This window comes from Poecilia reticulata, linkage group LG12 (assembly GCF_000633615.1).
Source record: "Poecilia reticulata strain Guanapo linkage group LG12, Guppy_female_1.0+MT, whole genome shotgun sequence".
NCBI classification, from domain to species: domain Eukaryota; kingdom Metazoa; phylum Chordata; class Actinopteri; order Cyprinodontiformes; family Poeciliidae; genus Poecilia; species Poecilia reticulata.
The window spans coordinates 10,706,472-10,722,569 of NC_024342.1; the positions used below are offsets into that span (position 1 = coordinate 10,706,472).

General features: G+C 40.4%; 1 protein-coding gene and 2 long non-coding RNA genes across 3 annotated transcripts in view; 2 read left to right on the plus strand and 1 right to left on the minus strand.

Annotated features, from left to right (window-relative positions):
• Positions 1–16,098, plus strand: part of lmnb1 (lamin B1) — a 56,510-nt gene that overhangs the window by 12,109 nt on the left and 28,303 nt on the right. The window contains exons 5-7 of the mRNA XM_008423812.2: positions 5,112–5,237; positions 15,115–15,335; positions 15,429–15,657. Coding sequence (XP_008422034.1) covers positions 5,112–5,237; positions 15,115–15,335; positions 15,429–15,657 — 576 coding nt within the window. The remainder of the gene's footprint in view (positions 1–5,111; positions 5,238–15,114; positions 15,336–15,428; positions 15,658–16,098) is intronic.
• Positions 2,710–16,098, minus strand: part of LOC103473512 (uncharacterized) — a 75,982-nt gene continuing 62,593 nt past the window's right edge. The window contains exon 3 of the long non-coding RNA XR_535029.1: positions 2,710–2,877. This is a non-coding gene — a long non-coding RNA (uncharacterized LOC103473512). The remainder of the gene's footprint in view (positions 2,878–16,098) is intronic.
• On the plus strand, positions 9,986–14,290 carry LOC108166779 (uncharacterized). Its single transcript, XR_001777142.1, has 2 exons — positions 9,986–13,488; positions 13,568–14,290. It is a non-coding gene; the product is annotated as an uncharacterized LOC108166779 (long non-coding RNA).

Below are 16,098 nucleotides of genomic sequence, written 5' to 3' on the forward strand. Positions count from 1 at the left end.
GGCCACAAGCAGCAAAATGAGTAAGAAACAGATCAGATGTCTTTGGAAAGTTTCTTTGCGAAGGGGAAAAGGCCCAGAGAAGAGACTGGAGAATGGATTTATCCCGGACCGGTAGGTGAGTAGCACATTACAAGCCGCTCTGCGTAACATGCGGCGACCGGCTGATAATGAGGGAATGAAGCTTCAAACTGCTTGGTTTTGTAGAGACCAAGCAGGCTGTGGATATAAGCAACACTTCGGGTGTCATTCTCTCATCACCGTCTCGTTGCAGAGAAACGGGCTCAGGTCTCCCGTTAGTCATTATCGTGAGTTAAAATTTTCACAAAAGTAAAATGTTCGTTTTTGTGGTGCATCTGTATCTTATTTTGAAGGGATATCTAAACGTTACCATAGGGACCAGAGTCAGAGCGTTTGGGCAGTGGTCGAGAGGAAATGATTTTAGCTTGTGAGTCTTAAGTCTGGTTTAGACGGCAAGATTTAAGAATGTCAGCCAATTCTCCAAACCTCTGTGACCACAGAGCTGATAAAAGTACAACAAGTTCGATTGGTTCGTGTTCAGCCACATGGCAGGAGCAACACGCCACATGACACCACATTCCAGTCATGAACATCCCGATTCCAGAGGAAAATCCAGTAAAGCCCCCAACATAGCAAACGTGAATTTAGAATAACAAAACACGGATGACTATGTAGAAGCAATAGTGATAGTTTGTGGACTCATTTTAAGAGATAAAAGACATAACAAAAAGAAAAGGCGGTGGATAAAAGACAACGGGAGCAGCCGCTCTATTTGCTGCATTATGATTTGGAGGTGAATATGTTTTTTCATAGTTAACATTTTTAACTGAATAAACATAATGATATTTACATATAATAAACATTTCTACATGTCATCTCCGATATCCACCGGACTCTCAGTTGTGCGATATGTCAGCTGTTTGGGATTCCCCTCTGTTCTTACGTCACCGCACTTTCTGATTGGCTACCTGTCACATTCAACAGGTCTTATTCTCGTTCCCAGTCAGGGAAAAACCCCACAGCCTGCGATAAAAGGGCCAAGACAAACCAAATTGGGTATATTCAGGCTTTAACAGGAACACCGACATGCAGAAGCATCATCTGAAGGTCCCCCCCCCTCACGGGCCGCAGCAAAATGTCCAAGTCTTGACCGGTCTGCGGTAATAAAAAGGTTGGGGACCACTGATCTAGGCTACCACTAGCATACTGGGTTACAGTAACGTATTCCATTCACTGTAAAAAAACAAAACAAACGTAAAACCTATAAAATATGAAACTGACAGAAACGTTCCCCTATTCCTTTCAGAGACAGAAGTTTTAAGTTGTTTGATGATATTTTTTTGCACTCTATTTAATTTAGAAAAAACAGAATTGCCCTGAAAGGAAGAAAAGTAAAAAAATTTTTGTTTTGCCAATGAAGAAAAGAGACAAAGATAGAGAACTAGAAAAGAGTTCTCTGTGACGGGAGAAGTTTTTTATTTTTGCATTGTGGTTTCTCATTTTCTGCCTCAAAAAAAATATTTCTGCCCCTTTTCCACCGGCTCTACTTCAGCAGCTCGGCTCTATTTCAGAGTGACCACCGGCCTGACTCAGCTCTGCACCAGGGTGCCACCTCCAAGCACTGCGCTTCATTACTATGTGACCTAATGCGAGTTATTGTTCTTCTGAGACAAAAGAAGAAGAGAGAGCAGAGATATTTTTTACAGCCTGTGATGGTGATTTTTCTGAGACTTCAAGAAAATGCACGGTGGGAGGAATGCTGCAATGTGGAGGACGACAGCTGATCTCCACCTTGAAGCGGGAGGAAAGCAGGTGCCTCAGACGGTGCAGGTGAGCTAACGATGATTTTTGAATTAAACTACTATAAAACTTGTAATACAGTGCCGAATATACATGCGTTAATGTTAGCCAGGGTGTTGCAAATAACTTAAAAGTGTCAGAATTGCATGTTGGCGCCGCACATTCATATGTATATTCCAATGTGTTTTCAGATGTTGGTAAACTGTCCCTGCAGACAATCAGTGTGGTTCTTCGTGCTCCTCTGAGTTGTAGGACGTCTCATCAGTGTCCGTCTTCCTGACTGCCAGTCAGTCTTTACCTTCAGGATGTCCAGAGACCTTCGCCTTTCTGGAGCAGGAATCCCATGATCCAATGTGCTGATAAAACATTTCTCATTTAAAAAAAAATGTGGCTAATATTCTTAGAGTTGAAATGCATTAACAATCTGTTTTTAACTTCTCAATACATTTAATTATGATTCATCTGATGTTCAAGTTATAGTGAGAACAAATAAAGCTGTATTCCTTCTAATCTGACTGGTTCTAGTTTTAATCAAACCTTCCATGTTTTCACCTTTTAGTCACTAAGAGTTAATCGGGGGCGTAAAAGTTTAAACTCGGTCTTATTTATCACTAATTAAGGTTACAGGTTTTGGACAAATTTTCTCACTTTCTTACATTGAAGATTGTCCAGGAAGACAGCTAAACAGTGAGTGGATAGAATGATGTATAAAGTAGAAATTAACAAATTTTCTCACTTTTATGTTGACAACCATTTGTCAACATGATTCGCATTTCGGGTTCTTGTTAATAGCAACCCTGATGTCAAAATATTTGGTTTGCTGAATAATGTATTGACTTTCATTGGTAATCTACAATGTTAAGGGTCAATGAAATACATATATAAACTTTGTTCATTGAGAGGAAACAGCATTTATTTTTCTTTTGTTTGCCTCAACTCTCCTTGGAGCTTTGCCATCTCTGCTGGTAGCTGCTTCCTCCTGAAGGAGATGAGTTGTTGTTCTGATGGTTCTCCTCATTGTTCACCATCATGTCAGCCATGTTCCTCTTCTTCTGTTTCCTGAGAAAAGTAATCAAATGTTATAGCTTATAGTAGATAAATGTAGATAACACAGAGTCACTAATGTGGAAGTTACATGCACAGAAAGAGTTATTTAAAACAGATGTTACTTGTGTGTGTGTGTGTGTGTATATATATATATATATATAAACACTTTTTTTTACTATCCAGACTTACAGAATTATAAATAACTGGAATAGTTGTGAAAATTAAGGGCAAAACATAATTACTTGTAAGTTTTAGACCTATGCAGGCATATAGCCATGGATAAAATACCACTATTGTTTTCTTCAGGTTTATTGTTCATTTTTATGTCCTCTACAATTAATAGTTCATAAACATTTAATTGGAGAACTGATATTTAGCAATTTTACAATAATATATCATATAACATGTTTTATTATCTCACAATGGGGGAAACTCCGATGCAATCGAAGCACGTAGAGTCACGCAAAGATAAAATGCAACATGCTGTACAATATTGACGGTTATTTATAACTGAGGAATGTGCAACTGAGTATCTTCAGAAAATGTGCATGTTGTGTTTGAGCAAAAAAAAATACAGCAGACTTTGTGTTTCAACTGTCTTCCACGACTGTATGTAGGCAATCATAAATGTAGTATAAACCAGACAGACGTATCTACAAACTGCTCACCTGAATGGAGAGCAGCAGCAGCAGCAGCAGCGTTAGCTGCATCTGTTCCATTGTTTCTAAACAAAAGTGCCAATTGTGATAAAGTATTTTGTTGTCACGTACAACATTTGGCGCAATTCTATTATAGGTCTTTTGGGTCCTTTGGATCTATGAAGCTTTGAATATGAAGTCGTTGCGTTTTTGGTAGCAATATTGCCGATACTGGCCCTGCATTTACTTGGTATCGGATCAAACGGAAGAGCATGCAGATCATGCGCATTGCTCTTTGATTGTTTTCGTCACCTGTCAACCATGACAGATCTGTTTTCCAGCAGGCAGACATTACAGCACTGTGCTGCCTGGCTTCAGAGAGGGTAAGAACAGTCAGGGTGTGTGCCTTGTGCTTGGTTTCTAATTGCTTGTTGCTCCTTGGACAGTATTCATAGTTGAGTGTTTACTGTTAGGGCATTGCCTTAATTGCTATGTTTAATGTTGCGGATAGTGGTGGTTTCTGACATGGGCAATGTGGACAACTGCCCAGAGTGTTAACTTTTTAGGGATGGCAGACCTCTGTAGATTGTGGCTCAGAGATGGAAGCAAAGCACTACCCCCATACTCTGAACGGGTCCTTTGATTCGGGCTGGTAGGTCTCTGTATGACCTGGATGCACCACTTCTGGTGTGCCTCGGGACAAAGAACAATTAGCATAAGGGATTGATCCCTCCAGGTAAGGTGGAGGGGATGTCACACTATTGACTTATTTTATATGCGAATATCCATCAGTCATAGCAGTCATGTTAAAGTGATAGAAAGCCTAATCCAGTTTCTGTGTCTGTGAAATTCTGACACTGAGAGGATGTCGCTGCTCTGCTCCAATCTGGCAAATCTCAGCACGCAGCTGCATAGTCGACATATAACAGACGAACAAGCCTTACAGGGCCAGCCAGATGACAAGAGCGGACATCAGGAAAAACTTGTCTCCTGGCAAATGCAACAAAACAAGTGCTTGTTTTGTGCTATTTGTGCTCAATAGCAGAAATAGCTCTTTCTGGCGTTAGCTTTTTTCTACTTTTTATGACTTCAGCTTTCTCTCAGGTCTCCTTAGCAGTTTTTAGGTGGGTTGCTGGTGGACCACCCTAGTGTGCCAAACTGCAAGTTAGCAAGTTTTCTGGGGGGAATTATGATGAAAAAGATCATTTACACAACACTACCCCGAAGTTATCAGCAGAGCATTGTTCATTTTATTTCCATGAGTACAGCTGATAAGGTCACTTTAAGATTTGATGACAGAATAAGGATTTGTTCTTAGTAGTAAAGTCTTTACTACTTCAGAGATGAACACTGTAGATAAAAACTATTTGATAATACTTACTTTTGGTGGGCTTTTTAAAGTATGCAGAAAAAACTGTATTTAGTTCCTCCTAACCTATACAGATTCATAATAGTCTGAAGTAAAATCGAAAGTTTCTTTAGAACAACAAACCAAATGACACAAACTTCCTGCTTATCAGGAAGTTGCTAGAATGTCTTAGTTCCTCTTTCAGGTTGAGAAATTGACATTTGACTGTTTCGACTCTCAAATTGTTTTTCTTTCTTCAGCTTGAAGACTTGCATCATCTGTCAGAGATGAACGGAGCATCAGCTGTCATGGCCCGAGAGGAGCTCAGAGAATCTGCCCTGAGGATCGAGAGCTTAAGTGCTCAACTGACAGGACTACAAAAAGAGGTAGATTCTTTTATTTTTTTTTTCCAATTTAATCCTTTTTCTGTTTTCTTAAGATGTTTTCGGATACACGATTGCCTTTTATCTTGAGCTGATATAATAACTAATGTTTCTCATTAGACCGGGGGTCCCCAAACTTTTTCCTGTGAGGGCCACATAACGTTCCCCTTCTCTGCTGGGGGGTCGGAGTCAGTTTGTAACAGAAAAGGTGTGACGATTGCAGGAGTTCGTAAATGTAAAAATGTATTGTTTTTCTGAAAGCACAATCAAATGACCCTCTCTGGGTTCTTCACAGAAAAAATCCAGGAAGGATCATAGTCCGTATTTTCCTAACTATGAGCCGCACCGGACTATAAGCCACAACCCCAAAGTTTTTTTTTTTTTTTTTTAAACCAGTAAACATACACATATAAGCCGCAGATATCTCCAGGTTTTCCACAACGATGCAGATTGTAATGGTCTCGCTATGGTGTCTTGTACCAAAACTAATCAGCCAAACTCCATACGAGTCTGGATTAATTAGTTCTTCCTTTATTTCCATGTAGAATGGAGTGAAACTGTCAAAACACAAACAACTCAGGATGAGCTCAGAGCAGCTTACAGAAGTGTTTTACATTCAGATACATAGTACAACTGATACAACAGCTACCTCAGAATGCTATGAGCTGCAATGCTACATAACGACCTAAGAAATCTTAGCAGCCTGCTAGTTAGCAATGACGTAGCACATAATCAAATCGCCCGCAGGTATTTCCAAAACTAATTCATAAACAAGTTACTTATTTTATCATATGTTAACATAAAGGCTCGTTTTGAAGTATAAGCTGCTACTTACAGGCATTGCTTCGAAGAACTCGACCTGGAATGCGGCGTTCATATCAAACACGTGTGTTCATCTGCTCTACCGCTGGCAAACAACCGTACATAACCGTACATAACATAAAAGTCGAGCAGTTCCCCAAAAGTCCAACAGATGGCAGCAATGCGTCATGCAAAACAAAACGCCCACAGTTTACAGGACACACTTCCTGCTCAAGAGCCCCCTGGTGGTTGAAGAAAAATCCACACATAAACCGAAAAATACAATATATGAAAAAAAAATCTGAATGCTCTCTGGTATTGTTGAGGGGACCGGATCCGGCCTGCGGGCCGTAGTTTGGGGACCCCTGCATTAGACCGTGTACACATTAGAGATGCAGATCTTTGGCCCAATACTTGCACTGCGTATTGTGCAGTCCTCTATCAAGTGTGGACTCAGTTAAAGTGAGCATAAGGGTTTGAGTGCGCAGGTTGTAATCGTGCAAAACTATTTAAACGTACAATATATGTATTTTTGCTTGACAAAGTCACTGCTTGGCTGTTCAAATGTGTTTCATCACTTGATAAAAACAGCAAAATTTGGGGTGTGCTGTGGTGGCGGAGGGGTTAAGCACAACCCACATTGGAGGCCCTAGTCCTTGATGCAGCTGTCGCAGGTTCAATTCCCGGCCTTGGCAACCCTTGCTGCATGTCTTTCCCCTTCTCTCATTACACACCTTACTGTCAATTAACTATCAAATAAAGGCCACTAGAGCCAAAAAAAAATCTTAGAAAAACAGCAAAATTTGATATATTCACAAATGTTAGTGAAGCAAAAATTATTTCAATACTTTCCATTTGAAAACATTTAGTTTTTACGACGGCTTTTTCGGTGAGTGTTGCCTCTGTACAGGCCCTGTTAGTCGGCCATTTATCAGGCTAATGGAGAGTGGTACAAATGAATGTTTCAGACTGTTATTTACGCAAAGGAAACCTGAACCTTCTTCCTGATTCATGAGAAGATATTCTGATGCGAGCATGTCACCTGTCTGACAAGATGTTCTGAGCTAGCCTGATGGTAGCCTGCTCAAACAGATGTGGAGAGGATAGGGCCGTGGTGTTGATGATCTGTTTTGCTATCTTCACCAGACTTTGAATTTGGGTTTTTAATTTAACAGTGAGATTTCCAAACCATTCAGTAATGTTAGTTCATGATGTTGGCCTAAATATGTTGCAATTTTCTTGTTACCTAAAAAATTGCTGTTTGTGATGCACCAAAATTCATAACTACTTCAAAAATGTACGTCTTTTGTTACATTTTTCACCCATGAAGGTCGCCATTTTTTCACCGATGGGTTGATGATGTGTTTTGGTCCATTCTGTACTGGAGTCTACAGAGTAAACACAGGAAGACTCACTTTACCAGATTAGTTGTTTATCATATTGCATTTGACTGGTGTAATTTTAGATAATGCCACACTGTGACACTATCGACTGTGATTAAAAAAGAATAATAATAATAATAATAATAATGCAAATCTGGATAATTTCCCACATGAAAGAAAGGAGAGCGGAGTGGAACACAGCGAAGGACCTAATCTGGACCCTCTACATTTTTCCTCAACACTTTGAGTCATTTATACCAGCAGAACTAACGAAGGCTCCAACAGGTGATCATTACCTTAACAAGCTCAAATTAAATGCAGTGTTGCTGCTGAGAGAGGCAGAGCTGGACGCTCTTTGAGATGTTAACAGGAGCTATACTGCCTGTGGTACTGAAACCACCAATCCGACCGGACCCCTGGAGGTCTGGTGTCGGTGGTAACAAAGTCCGGTGTCGCTGTTACATCGCACCAGACTCTAAACAGCACAATGTTGCCAAACCGGACACAGCTCTACAGACGCTGGGAGAAACATCAGAGACGAGCAGCGCTAATGGAGCTATAACTACTGGAAAGCTAGATTTTGTTACCATAGATGGAGCCACGACAGGGTGCGCGAAGTGTCACAATGAAGAATCCAGATTCACACAGGTATTTTGTTGTTAGTGGGAGGAGGAGTTTCTCTGTCCTTGGCGCTAGAGATGGATCCTATGAGACGGCAATTCAGAAGGAGCCACGGTCCAATTTGCTCTACTTCAGCTTTAAAATGTGGAAACTTCTAGAAGCTGGGATTCCGGATGGAAGGCAAAACGGCATAATTTTCAGAAGGATCCACAGAAAATGGGTCCAAAATCCACATGTGCCCCTCTGGGATCCTCGGGAAGATTTTCATCAAATTTCTCAGCCAGCTTTGACAGATACTGAGAGACCATTTAATTCATTATTATCTGAGGAGAGACTTCTAAAAGGTCGGACAAAAGTAGAAACGTCAATTTTTTTTTTCAGGTTCTTCCTTCCTCTGTTTGGTCTTCGTCATCTTCATTACCTCTGTGATTTCTACATTCCCATCAATTTCAACGCGCTCCAGTTCAGTTTGAAAAAAAAAAACTTAGATGTTACTCATCGCTGTTTTGGCTAGACGGAGCTAGCGCAGTTGACCCCAGTAGACTTCATTTACCCAGAATGCATTGCAGCATGAACAACATGGCAACGTTTGTGTGACAATATTTTATTACAATTGATCAAAATGAAACAGCCTACAGTACTATTACTGTTTTGTTTTGACATCTAAAAGATTCCTTTAAAGGTAACTCCTTCTGCTATGATTCAGCTAATTAAGGGTATGATTACATATTCAGCTGTTACTTAAATATAACCATCTCTATTTATGAATGGCTATGGACAAAAATTTAATAAGTTCATAAGGAACACTGTCAATTTTCTTCCCATCTACTCTAAGAAAACATTTGTTTAAAATCACACTATGAAAATAAGAACCAAATATCTTTTTTGCACATTCACTAAAAATTGAAGAAATTCAAAATTATGTATGAAGTTTTCCCTGTCATGACATTCTGCAAAATAAATTCAATTAAAATATCACTCCTGTGTGTTTTGTGACTAAGATATTGAGATGATAAACCTTTTTTCAATTGTGTTTACAGTGATGTTAGAAATATTTTTCAAAACCTGATTTTGTACAAGAAATCTATTCCGCTTTTAAGTTTTGATATAATGGAACAGGCAAAGAGAAATTTCTATTAAGGATTGAATTCATCCATCCATCCATCCATTTTCTTCCGCTTATCCGGGGTTGGGTCGCTGGGGCAGCAGCTTCAGAAAGGAGGCCCAGACTTCCCTCTCCCCAGCCACTTCTTCCAGCTCCTCCGGGGGAATCCCAAGGCGTTCCCAGGCCAGCCGAGAGACGTAATCCCTCCAGCGTGTCCTGGGTCTTCCCCGAGGCCTCCTCCCGGTGGGACGTGCCCGGAACACCTCACCAGGGAGGCGTCCAGGAGGCATCCTTACCAGATGCCAGAGCCACCTCAACTGGCTCCTCTCAACGTGGAGGAGCAGCGGCTCTACTCTGAGTCCCTCCCGGATGACCGAGCTTCTCACCCTATCTCTAAGGGAGAGCCCAGCCACCCTGCGGAGGAAACCCATTTCGGCCGCTTGTACCCGTGATCTCGTTCTTTCGGTCATGACCCAAAGCTCATGACCATAGATGAGGGTGGGAACGTAGATCGACCGGTAAATCGAGAGCTTCGCTTTTTGGCTCAGCTCTCTCTTCACCACGACGGACCGGTACAGCGCCCGCTTCACAGTAGACGCTGCCCCAATCCGCCTGTCGATCTCCCGCTCCCTTCTTCCCTCATTCGTGAACAAGATCCCCAGATACTTAAACTCCTCCACTTGAGGCAGGACGACCCCCCTGACCCGGAGAAGGCACTCTACCCTTTTCCGGCTCAAGACCATGGCCTCGGATTTGGAGGCACTGAGCCTCATCCCGGCCGCTTCACACTCGGCTGCGAACCGCTCCAGTGAGAGCTGCAGATCACGTTCCGATGAAGCCAACAGGACCACATCATCCGCAAAAAGCAGAGATGCGATCCTAAGGCCACCAAAACGGATCCCCTCAACACCTCGATTGAATTCTCTTGCTAAATTTCTATTCACAAATTCTGCTTTCTAAAATTCACCTCTTTAAATTTCTTAAGTGAAATAGTTTTAAGAAAGTGCTTAGACATTGCAAGAATACAAAAAGCCTAATCTTTATAGTAATAGCAGTCTAATTTAAGATTTGAAATTCCTCTTGCATTTGTAACACTTTCTTTCTCAGTTCGACTATTTTTTTTCTGCTCAGTTTATTATATCAAACTTTTTTGTTTCTCTTGTGTGCTTTATACTATTTTCTTTGCATTTTCAATAAAGACAAACATTTTCAGAATTCTGTCTTTTAATTCAAAATGTCATATGCAGCAATGAATTGTGGGTCTGCTGAAGTCTTAGGCTTAGCAGATGTATGGAAATAGGACCCAAAAGGAGCAGGACGAATCCCGGATGCCGAGAATTGGGAGTCATTACGCCCTCAAACCCTTCAACGTGATATTGGGACCAGACCTTTCAGTGTCTAAAGATTCAATTCAGATGCTTAGGGTAACGATTTGATCCAGAAAAAAAAATTGATTTGGAAACCAATTTTTCTATTCAAACGGTCTAGAGATTCTGCTTAAATTATACTATTGATGAGAGGAAAAAACAGTGTTTCTAACTTTGCAACCTTTTTGCTGCATTTAGTACAGAAACAAATTGGTGCAGGCCAAAATAGGTTTGATTTTTTACAATAGCGGTTATCTGTCAGAAAACTGAAATCGGTGCACCCTCTACTTTCTTTTAATAATAATAATCAGTCTTTAGAACAATTGATGCTTGAATATGTCTACATATTTGACAGAACATTCCTAAGGAAAAATGGATTGAAAATGTTTTCATTTTACGTGATGTGTATTTGTCTTTGTCTTAAATAAATCTCTTTATATACTGTATTCTTCTCCCTTTCCCATTAACTATCATATAACTATCAAATATCCATACCAAGCTCAGTATTGCATAGCTGAGAAGGGAGGCATTTTCCCTCAGACATCCAAACAAGTTCAACACCTTTTATTCAATGATGACTGGATTTTCTCTTCCAAGGCAGATGCAGGGCATGAACGTCTTATGCTATTTCTGCTTGCATCTTTGCTATAAGTACCATGCGGCTGTGTGTCTGTGCGCTTTCTGTCAGCTTGTTCGCCTGCTGGTGAGGGCAGCTGATTCAGTGCATGAAAAATAATACTGAAGAAATATAAAAAATAAAATCTAAATACATAAATACGTGATAAGTTTCTTATTATTGTTATGGTTATTTAAAATATATTTCTTAGTACTGGATGTGGTCTCAACAGTTTTTGTACATATGTTTTGGCAGTGCTGTGGCATTTTAAACGGTGTCTGTTCTTGCCACAGTACCTTGTATTAATTACTGCTCGAAATGTCTTGCCATATAGGTTTATTCCTCTGTATTTAGTTTGAATTTATTCTTTTTTTAAATTGAAATTTTATCGATTTTCTGAATATTATCACACATAAAGAATAAACAAAAACAAAAAAGGCTGGTGCAGAGAAAATGCTAAGTTTAACGCGTGGAGAAGAGATATTCACAAAGACATACATGAATAAGACTAGAATTAGGCTTGTTTAAAAGCACTAAAACAAATGATAAACACACTATTTTAAATTCTGCAGTATAAATTGTTTGAGAACCTATATAGCACCTGTTAGACTCCATTATATGTCCAGATACTTGCATATGACTCTTATTTGAAAAAGGAACTCTTCTCCATTGTCTTTGGCAGTGTTTCTCAACTGCTTTTGGGCCAGCGCCCCCTATCCATTATCCAGGTCCCTTACCGCCCCTCTTCAAATGAGATGAGCTGCTACTTGTGTTGATATTATGAATAGTGTTGTTTCTGAATTTATCTTTAAAAAATTATTTCCTGAAGCACATCGCTGAATGACAGATATGCCTAACTTCAGCCAATCAGAACGGCTAGACATTTCAGTTCAAACTTTATTCAACTATACTAAACAGGAACCAATCAGAAACATCCAGCAATCTACCATTCAAGTATTAATTAAACAACCAATCAGAAATGCCAAGCAATGAACAGAATCATTGTTCCAACGGAAAAGAATCTGCCACTTAAGAACAGAGAACAAAGTAGGATTTTAAGGCAGATTTTCAAAGGCAATTCATTTGAAAAACTAATGGGAACCCTGCACCTGGTGTTTTTCTGCCAGTTTCTTGGTTGCGGGCTGCAGACAAGTAAGTTTCAGCCATAGTGCACCAGAAGCTGCCAAGTCCAAACGATTTCGATACTTAGACTGCATGTGGAGGACCTGGTTGAATGCCTGCTCCACGAGATATGTGGTTGGGAAAGCAACAAGAAGCAGCCTAGCCTTCTCCCAAAAAGCTTGATAACGTGTGGCATATTTAGTCCACATGCTGCCCCAGCCCAACGTACAAAAAATGGCTTGGACATCAACAAGATGCTCCTGGATGGCAATCTTACAGTCGACTGAACCACCCAGACAAGAACTTCAAGATCCAGAAGGTCCCTGAAGCGCATTGCCAGATCATCCTGAACCATTTTCAGGTGTTCCACGTAAATGAGCTGTCAGTCATCGGTAAGCTCCTCAGACACCTGTAATGATTAGGCTATTATTATTATTATTATTATTATTATTATTATTATTATTAGCAATGCAATAATTCATTGAAATTAAATAAGTGTAATTAATTATGATAACCACCTTTGTCAACTGTGGGAAATGAGACTGTGGATGACTGCTTTGCACTGGACAAGAATGCCATTTCCTTGGAGCTTTAATGTGACTGTTCATTTTTTCAAAGATGTCTGATGGGTACCTGATGTCACAGTGGGTGGAAGTCACCTGTTACCCCAGAGCTGCATCGACTGACTCCAAAAACTCCACAATGGAGTCGAACAGACTACAAAAACGAACAAGGCAGTTTCCCTTTGAGAGCCAGGGCACATTTGTGTGGAGAAGATGCTGAACTGAAAAATCTCATCATTCTCCTGGCATAGCTCTCGGAATTGTCTGTCATTTAGGGCGTGGGCTTTTATTTTGTTAACTGCCTTGGCTGCGATACTGAGGGACTCATTGAGAGCTGGATTTTTACATTTGGCCACAAGATTGTGACAGTACAGGACACACTTTACTGTCAGCACCTTCAGGACCTGCTCCTTAAGAAGAGCAGTGAAGCCGCCTTACCTGCCAACCATCAAGGGAGCACGGTCAATGGGTCAATGCCAGAATATTTGTTATTGGGATGGACTTTTCCTGTAAAAAGCCATGAACACCATTGAAAATGGTCTGACCCTTTGTGTGTTTTTAGACATTTTGAAAATAAAAATTCTTCAGCCATGTCCTCACTGCTGGGGCCCTTAAAGCAGACGTAAGCCATCAACAGAGCATTGATGTCGGGAGTGGTCGTCTCATCCAGCTGAAGGGTAAACGGAAAATTCCTTAAGATGGCACACAGCTGCTCCTCTTTATGCACACCCATTTCATTCATTCTGTGTGCCACAGTGTCATTGCCGAGTGATAAGGATTTCTGCACCTGCGTGGGGTAAATGGTAAACACAGCGGAAGTTGTGTTTATTGGAAAAGGTATAAACCCATAATCAAGGTATTCAATCGAGTACTGACGACATTTCGTCTTGTTCTGTGCCATTTTCAAATACGCTTCTTGCTAGTCTCGCAAAAACAACTGAAAATGTCGCGCAAAAATATGACATATCACTTTTGTGCGGGCCACATATAGTTACTTATATGGCAGACTTAATAACAGGCTTTTTGTTCATGGAGTTTGCTTTGACATTGCTTTGTGCCGTTTTAGATTAAATAAACCTCTTACGTGTTCCATGATTTGTGTTTTCGCATTATATTTTTTTCATAGATGTATCAAAGATTGTAACTGACGTTGAGACTTTAAAGTTCACAACAATACAGATTCATTGAGCTACAAAGAAAAGTCGCAGTGGTCAGCTAATATTGGGCCAGCGTTGCACCGACAAGAGGGGCAGGAATTACTGTCGATGTCTTATTTATATGTTTGTGTTTAGTTTAACTGCACATTTTAGACTGGTGAAATGCAATTTCAAACTTCTGTGTTAACCTTGTTACATAGATCTTTGACAATAAAGTACACTTGACTTGAATATTGCTGCCAGCGCCCTCAGTCATCCTCTCAAAACCCTAATCTGGTGGACCAAAGCAGTGGTGTGGGGACAATCATTTCATCTTGAATGTGAAAAAAAAAGATAATTGTGGATTTCAGGAGAAACAGGGTTAGATCAAACCATATTTTCATCATGGGAGGAGAAGTGAAGGTGGTTGAACAATTTAAATACCTCAGTGTTGATGTGGTCAACAATGAAGCAGTCTATGAGAAGGGACAGAGCAGACTGGACTTCTTGAAGAAGCTAAGATCTTTCGAGGTTTGCAGTGGAGGCATCTTCAAATTCGCTGCAATAGAGACTGCTACTTGGAGTTCTTTCTTGCCCACAACCATCAGCATCTACTCTTAACTCTTTGAAGAACTTAAAATAATACTGCAAATATTTATTATTCCCTATTTTTTAATTTAAATCTGTTTTTGTATGTATTGCATTTCCTGACAATATAAGGCCATAACTGGTTAAAAGCATAATTTTTGTGTAAATTTAAGTGAATTGATCAAAAAATAATTACATTTTACATATATTTTTGTTGACTAATTTGACTGTAGTTAGTCAAAGATGTATTATAATTAGTGGACTAAAACTAGACAAAAAATTCTGACTTATGACTAAAACTAAATGATTCATTTAATTTTATTCATAAGCCATACGTTTTTTTAAACAGACTAAAACTGTCATTTAGTTTTGTGACAACTAAATGACATTTTAGTAAAAAGACTGAAACTGAAAATATTTGCTGTCAAAATCAACACTGATTTGTACAAGAAGCATTGGATCCTATGTGAGGATAAGGACAGTTGTCCTATCCAACTGTCCTTGGATAGGACAGGAAACATCCTGTGCTTGGATAAAAAGTGTTTGCCCTGGTCTAATACTGGTAATCTACCCCTTTAGACGCGTGGCTCGAGGGATCGTATAGCAGAACTTGAGGCAGCTTTAGCACAGGAGAGAGACACAAGCCGTAAACTACTGGGAGACAAAGACCGTGAAATGGCAGAAATCCAAGCCAAAATGCAGCAGCAGCTGAATGACTATGAACAACTGCTGGATGTGAAACTGGCCCTGGACATGGAGATCAATGCCTACCGGAAGCTTCTGGAGGGAGAGGAGGAAAGGTGGTAAACTATAAAGTTATGATGGCTTTGTGATGTTCACTTTTTTTTCACACGGACACATCTACATCTAAATGGTGTTTCTCTGTCCCCCAGGCTGAAGCTGTCTCCCAGTCCTTCATCCCGTGTCACAGTGTCTCGAGCATCATCCAGCAGTCGCAGTGTGCGGACAACTCAAGGAAAGAGGAAACGCATTGATGTGGAGGAACAGGAAGCCAGCAGTTCGGTTTCCATTGCTCACTCTGCTTCGGCTACAGGACCCATTTGCATCGATGAGATTGACACTGACGGCAAGTTTGTGTGCCTCCTCAACAATGGAGATGAGGTGAGCTCCAGAGACCTTTAATGAATCTTTGATTCTTATACTGAACAGCTTTACATGGAAGAACCTGGTCCTTCAGTCGGTGGGTAGCTGGTTTGTTTCCCGCCACGCCCACCTCCGCTGTCATGATTTTTGGACAAAACACTTCACCCACCTTGCTTTCTGGTGGTGGTCAGAAGGTCCAACAAGTGGCACTGCTGCATGGCAGCAGCTTCTCAGATTGCCCCAGAGAAACTGTGCCTAGTATCCAGTGGCTTGCTACCATTGGTGTGTGAATGGCTGAATCTAGTGTGAAGTGGTTTTGGTCCTCTGGACTAAATAAAGCGGTATACAAGTACAGGCCATTTACCATTTTACCACATTAAAGTCTAAATATACTGTCATAGTGCCAATGACGGTATGTTTATTACCGTCATTGGCTTTTCTTTTTTTTTTTTTTTTTTT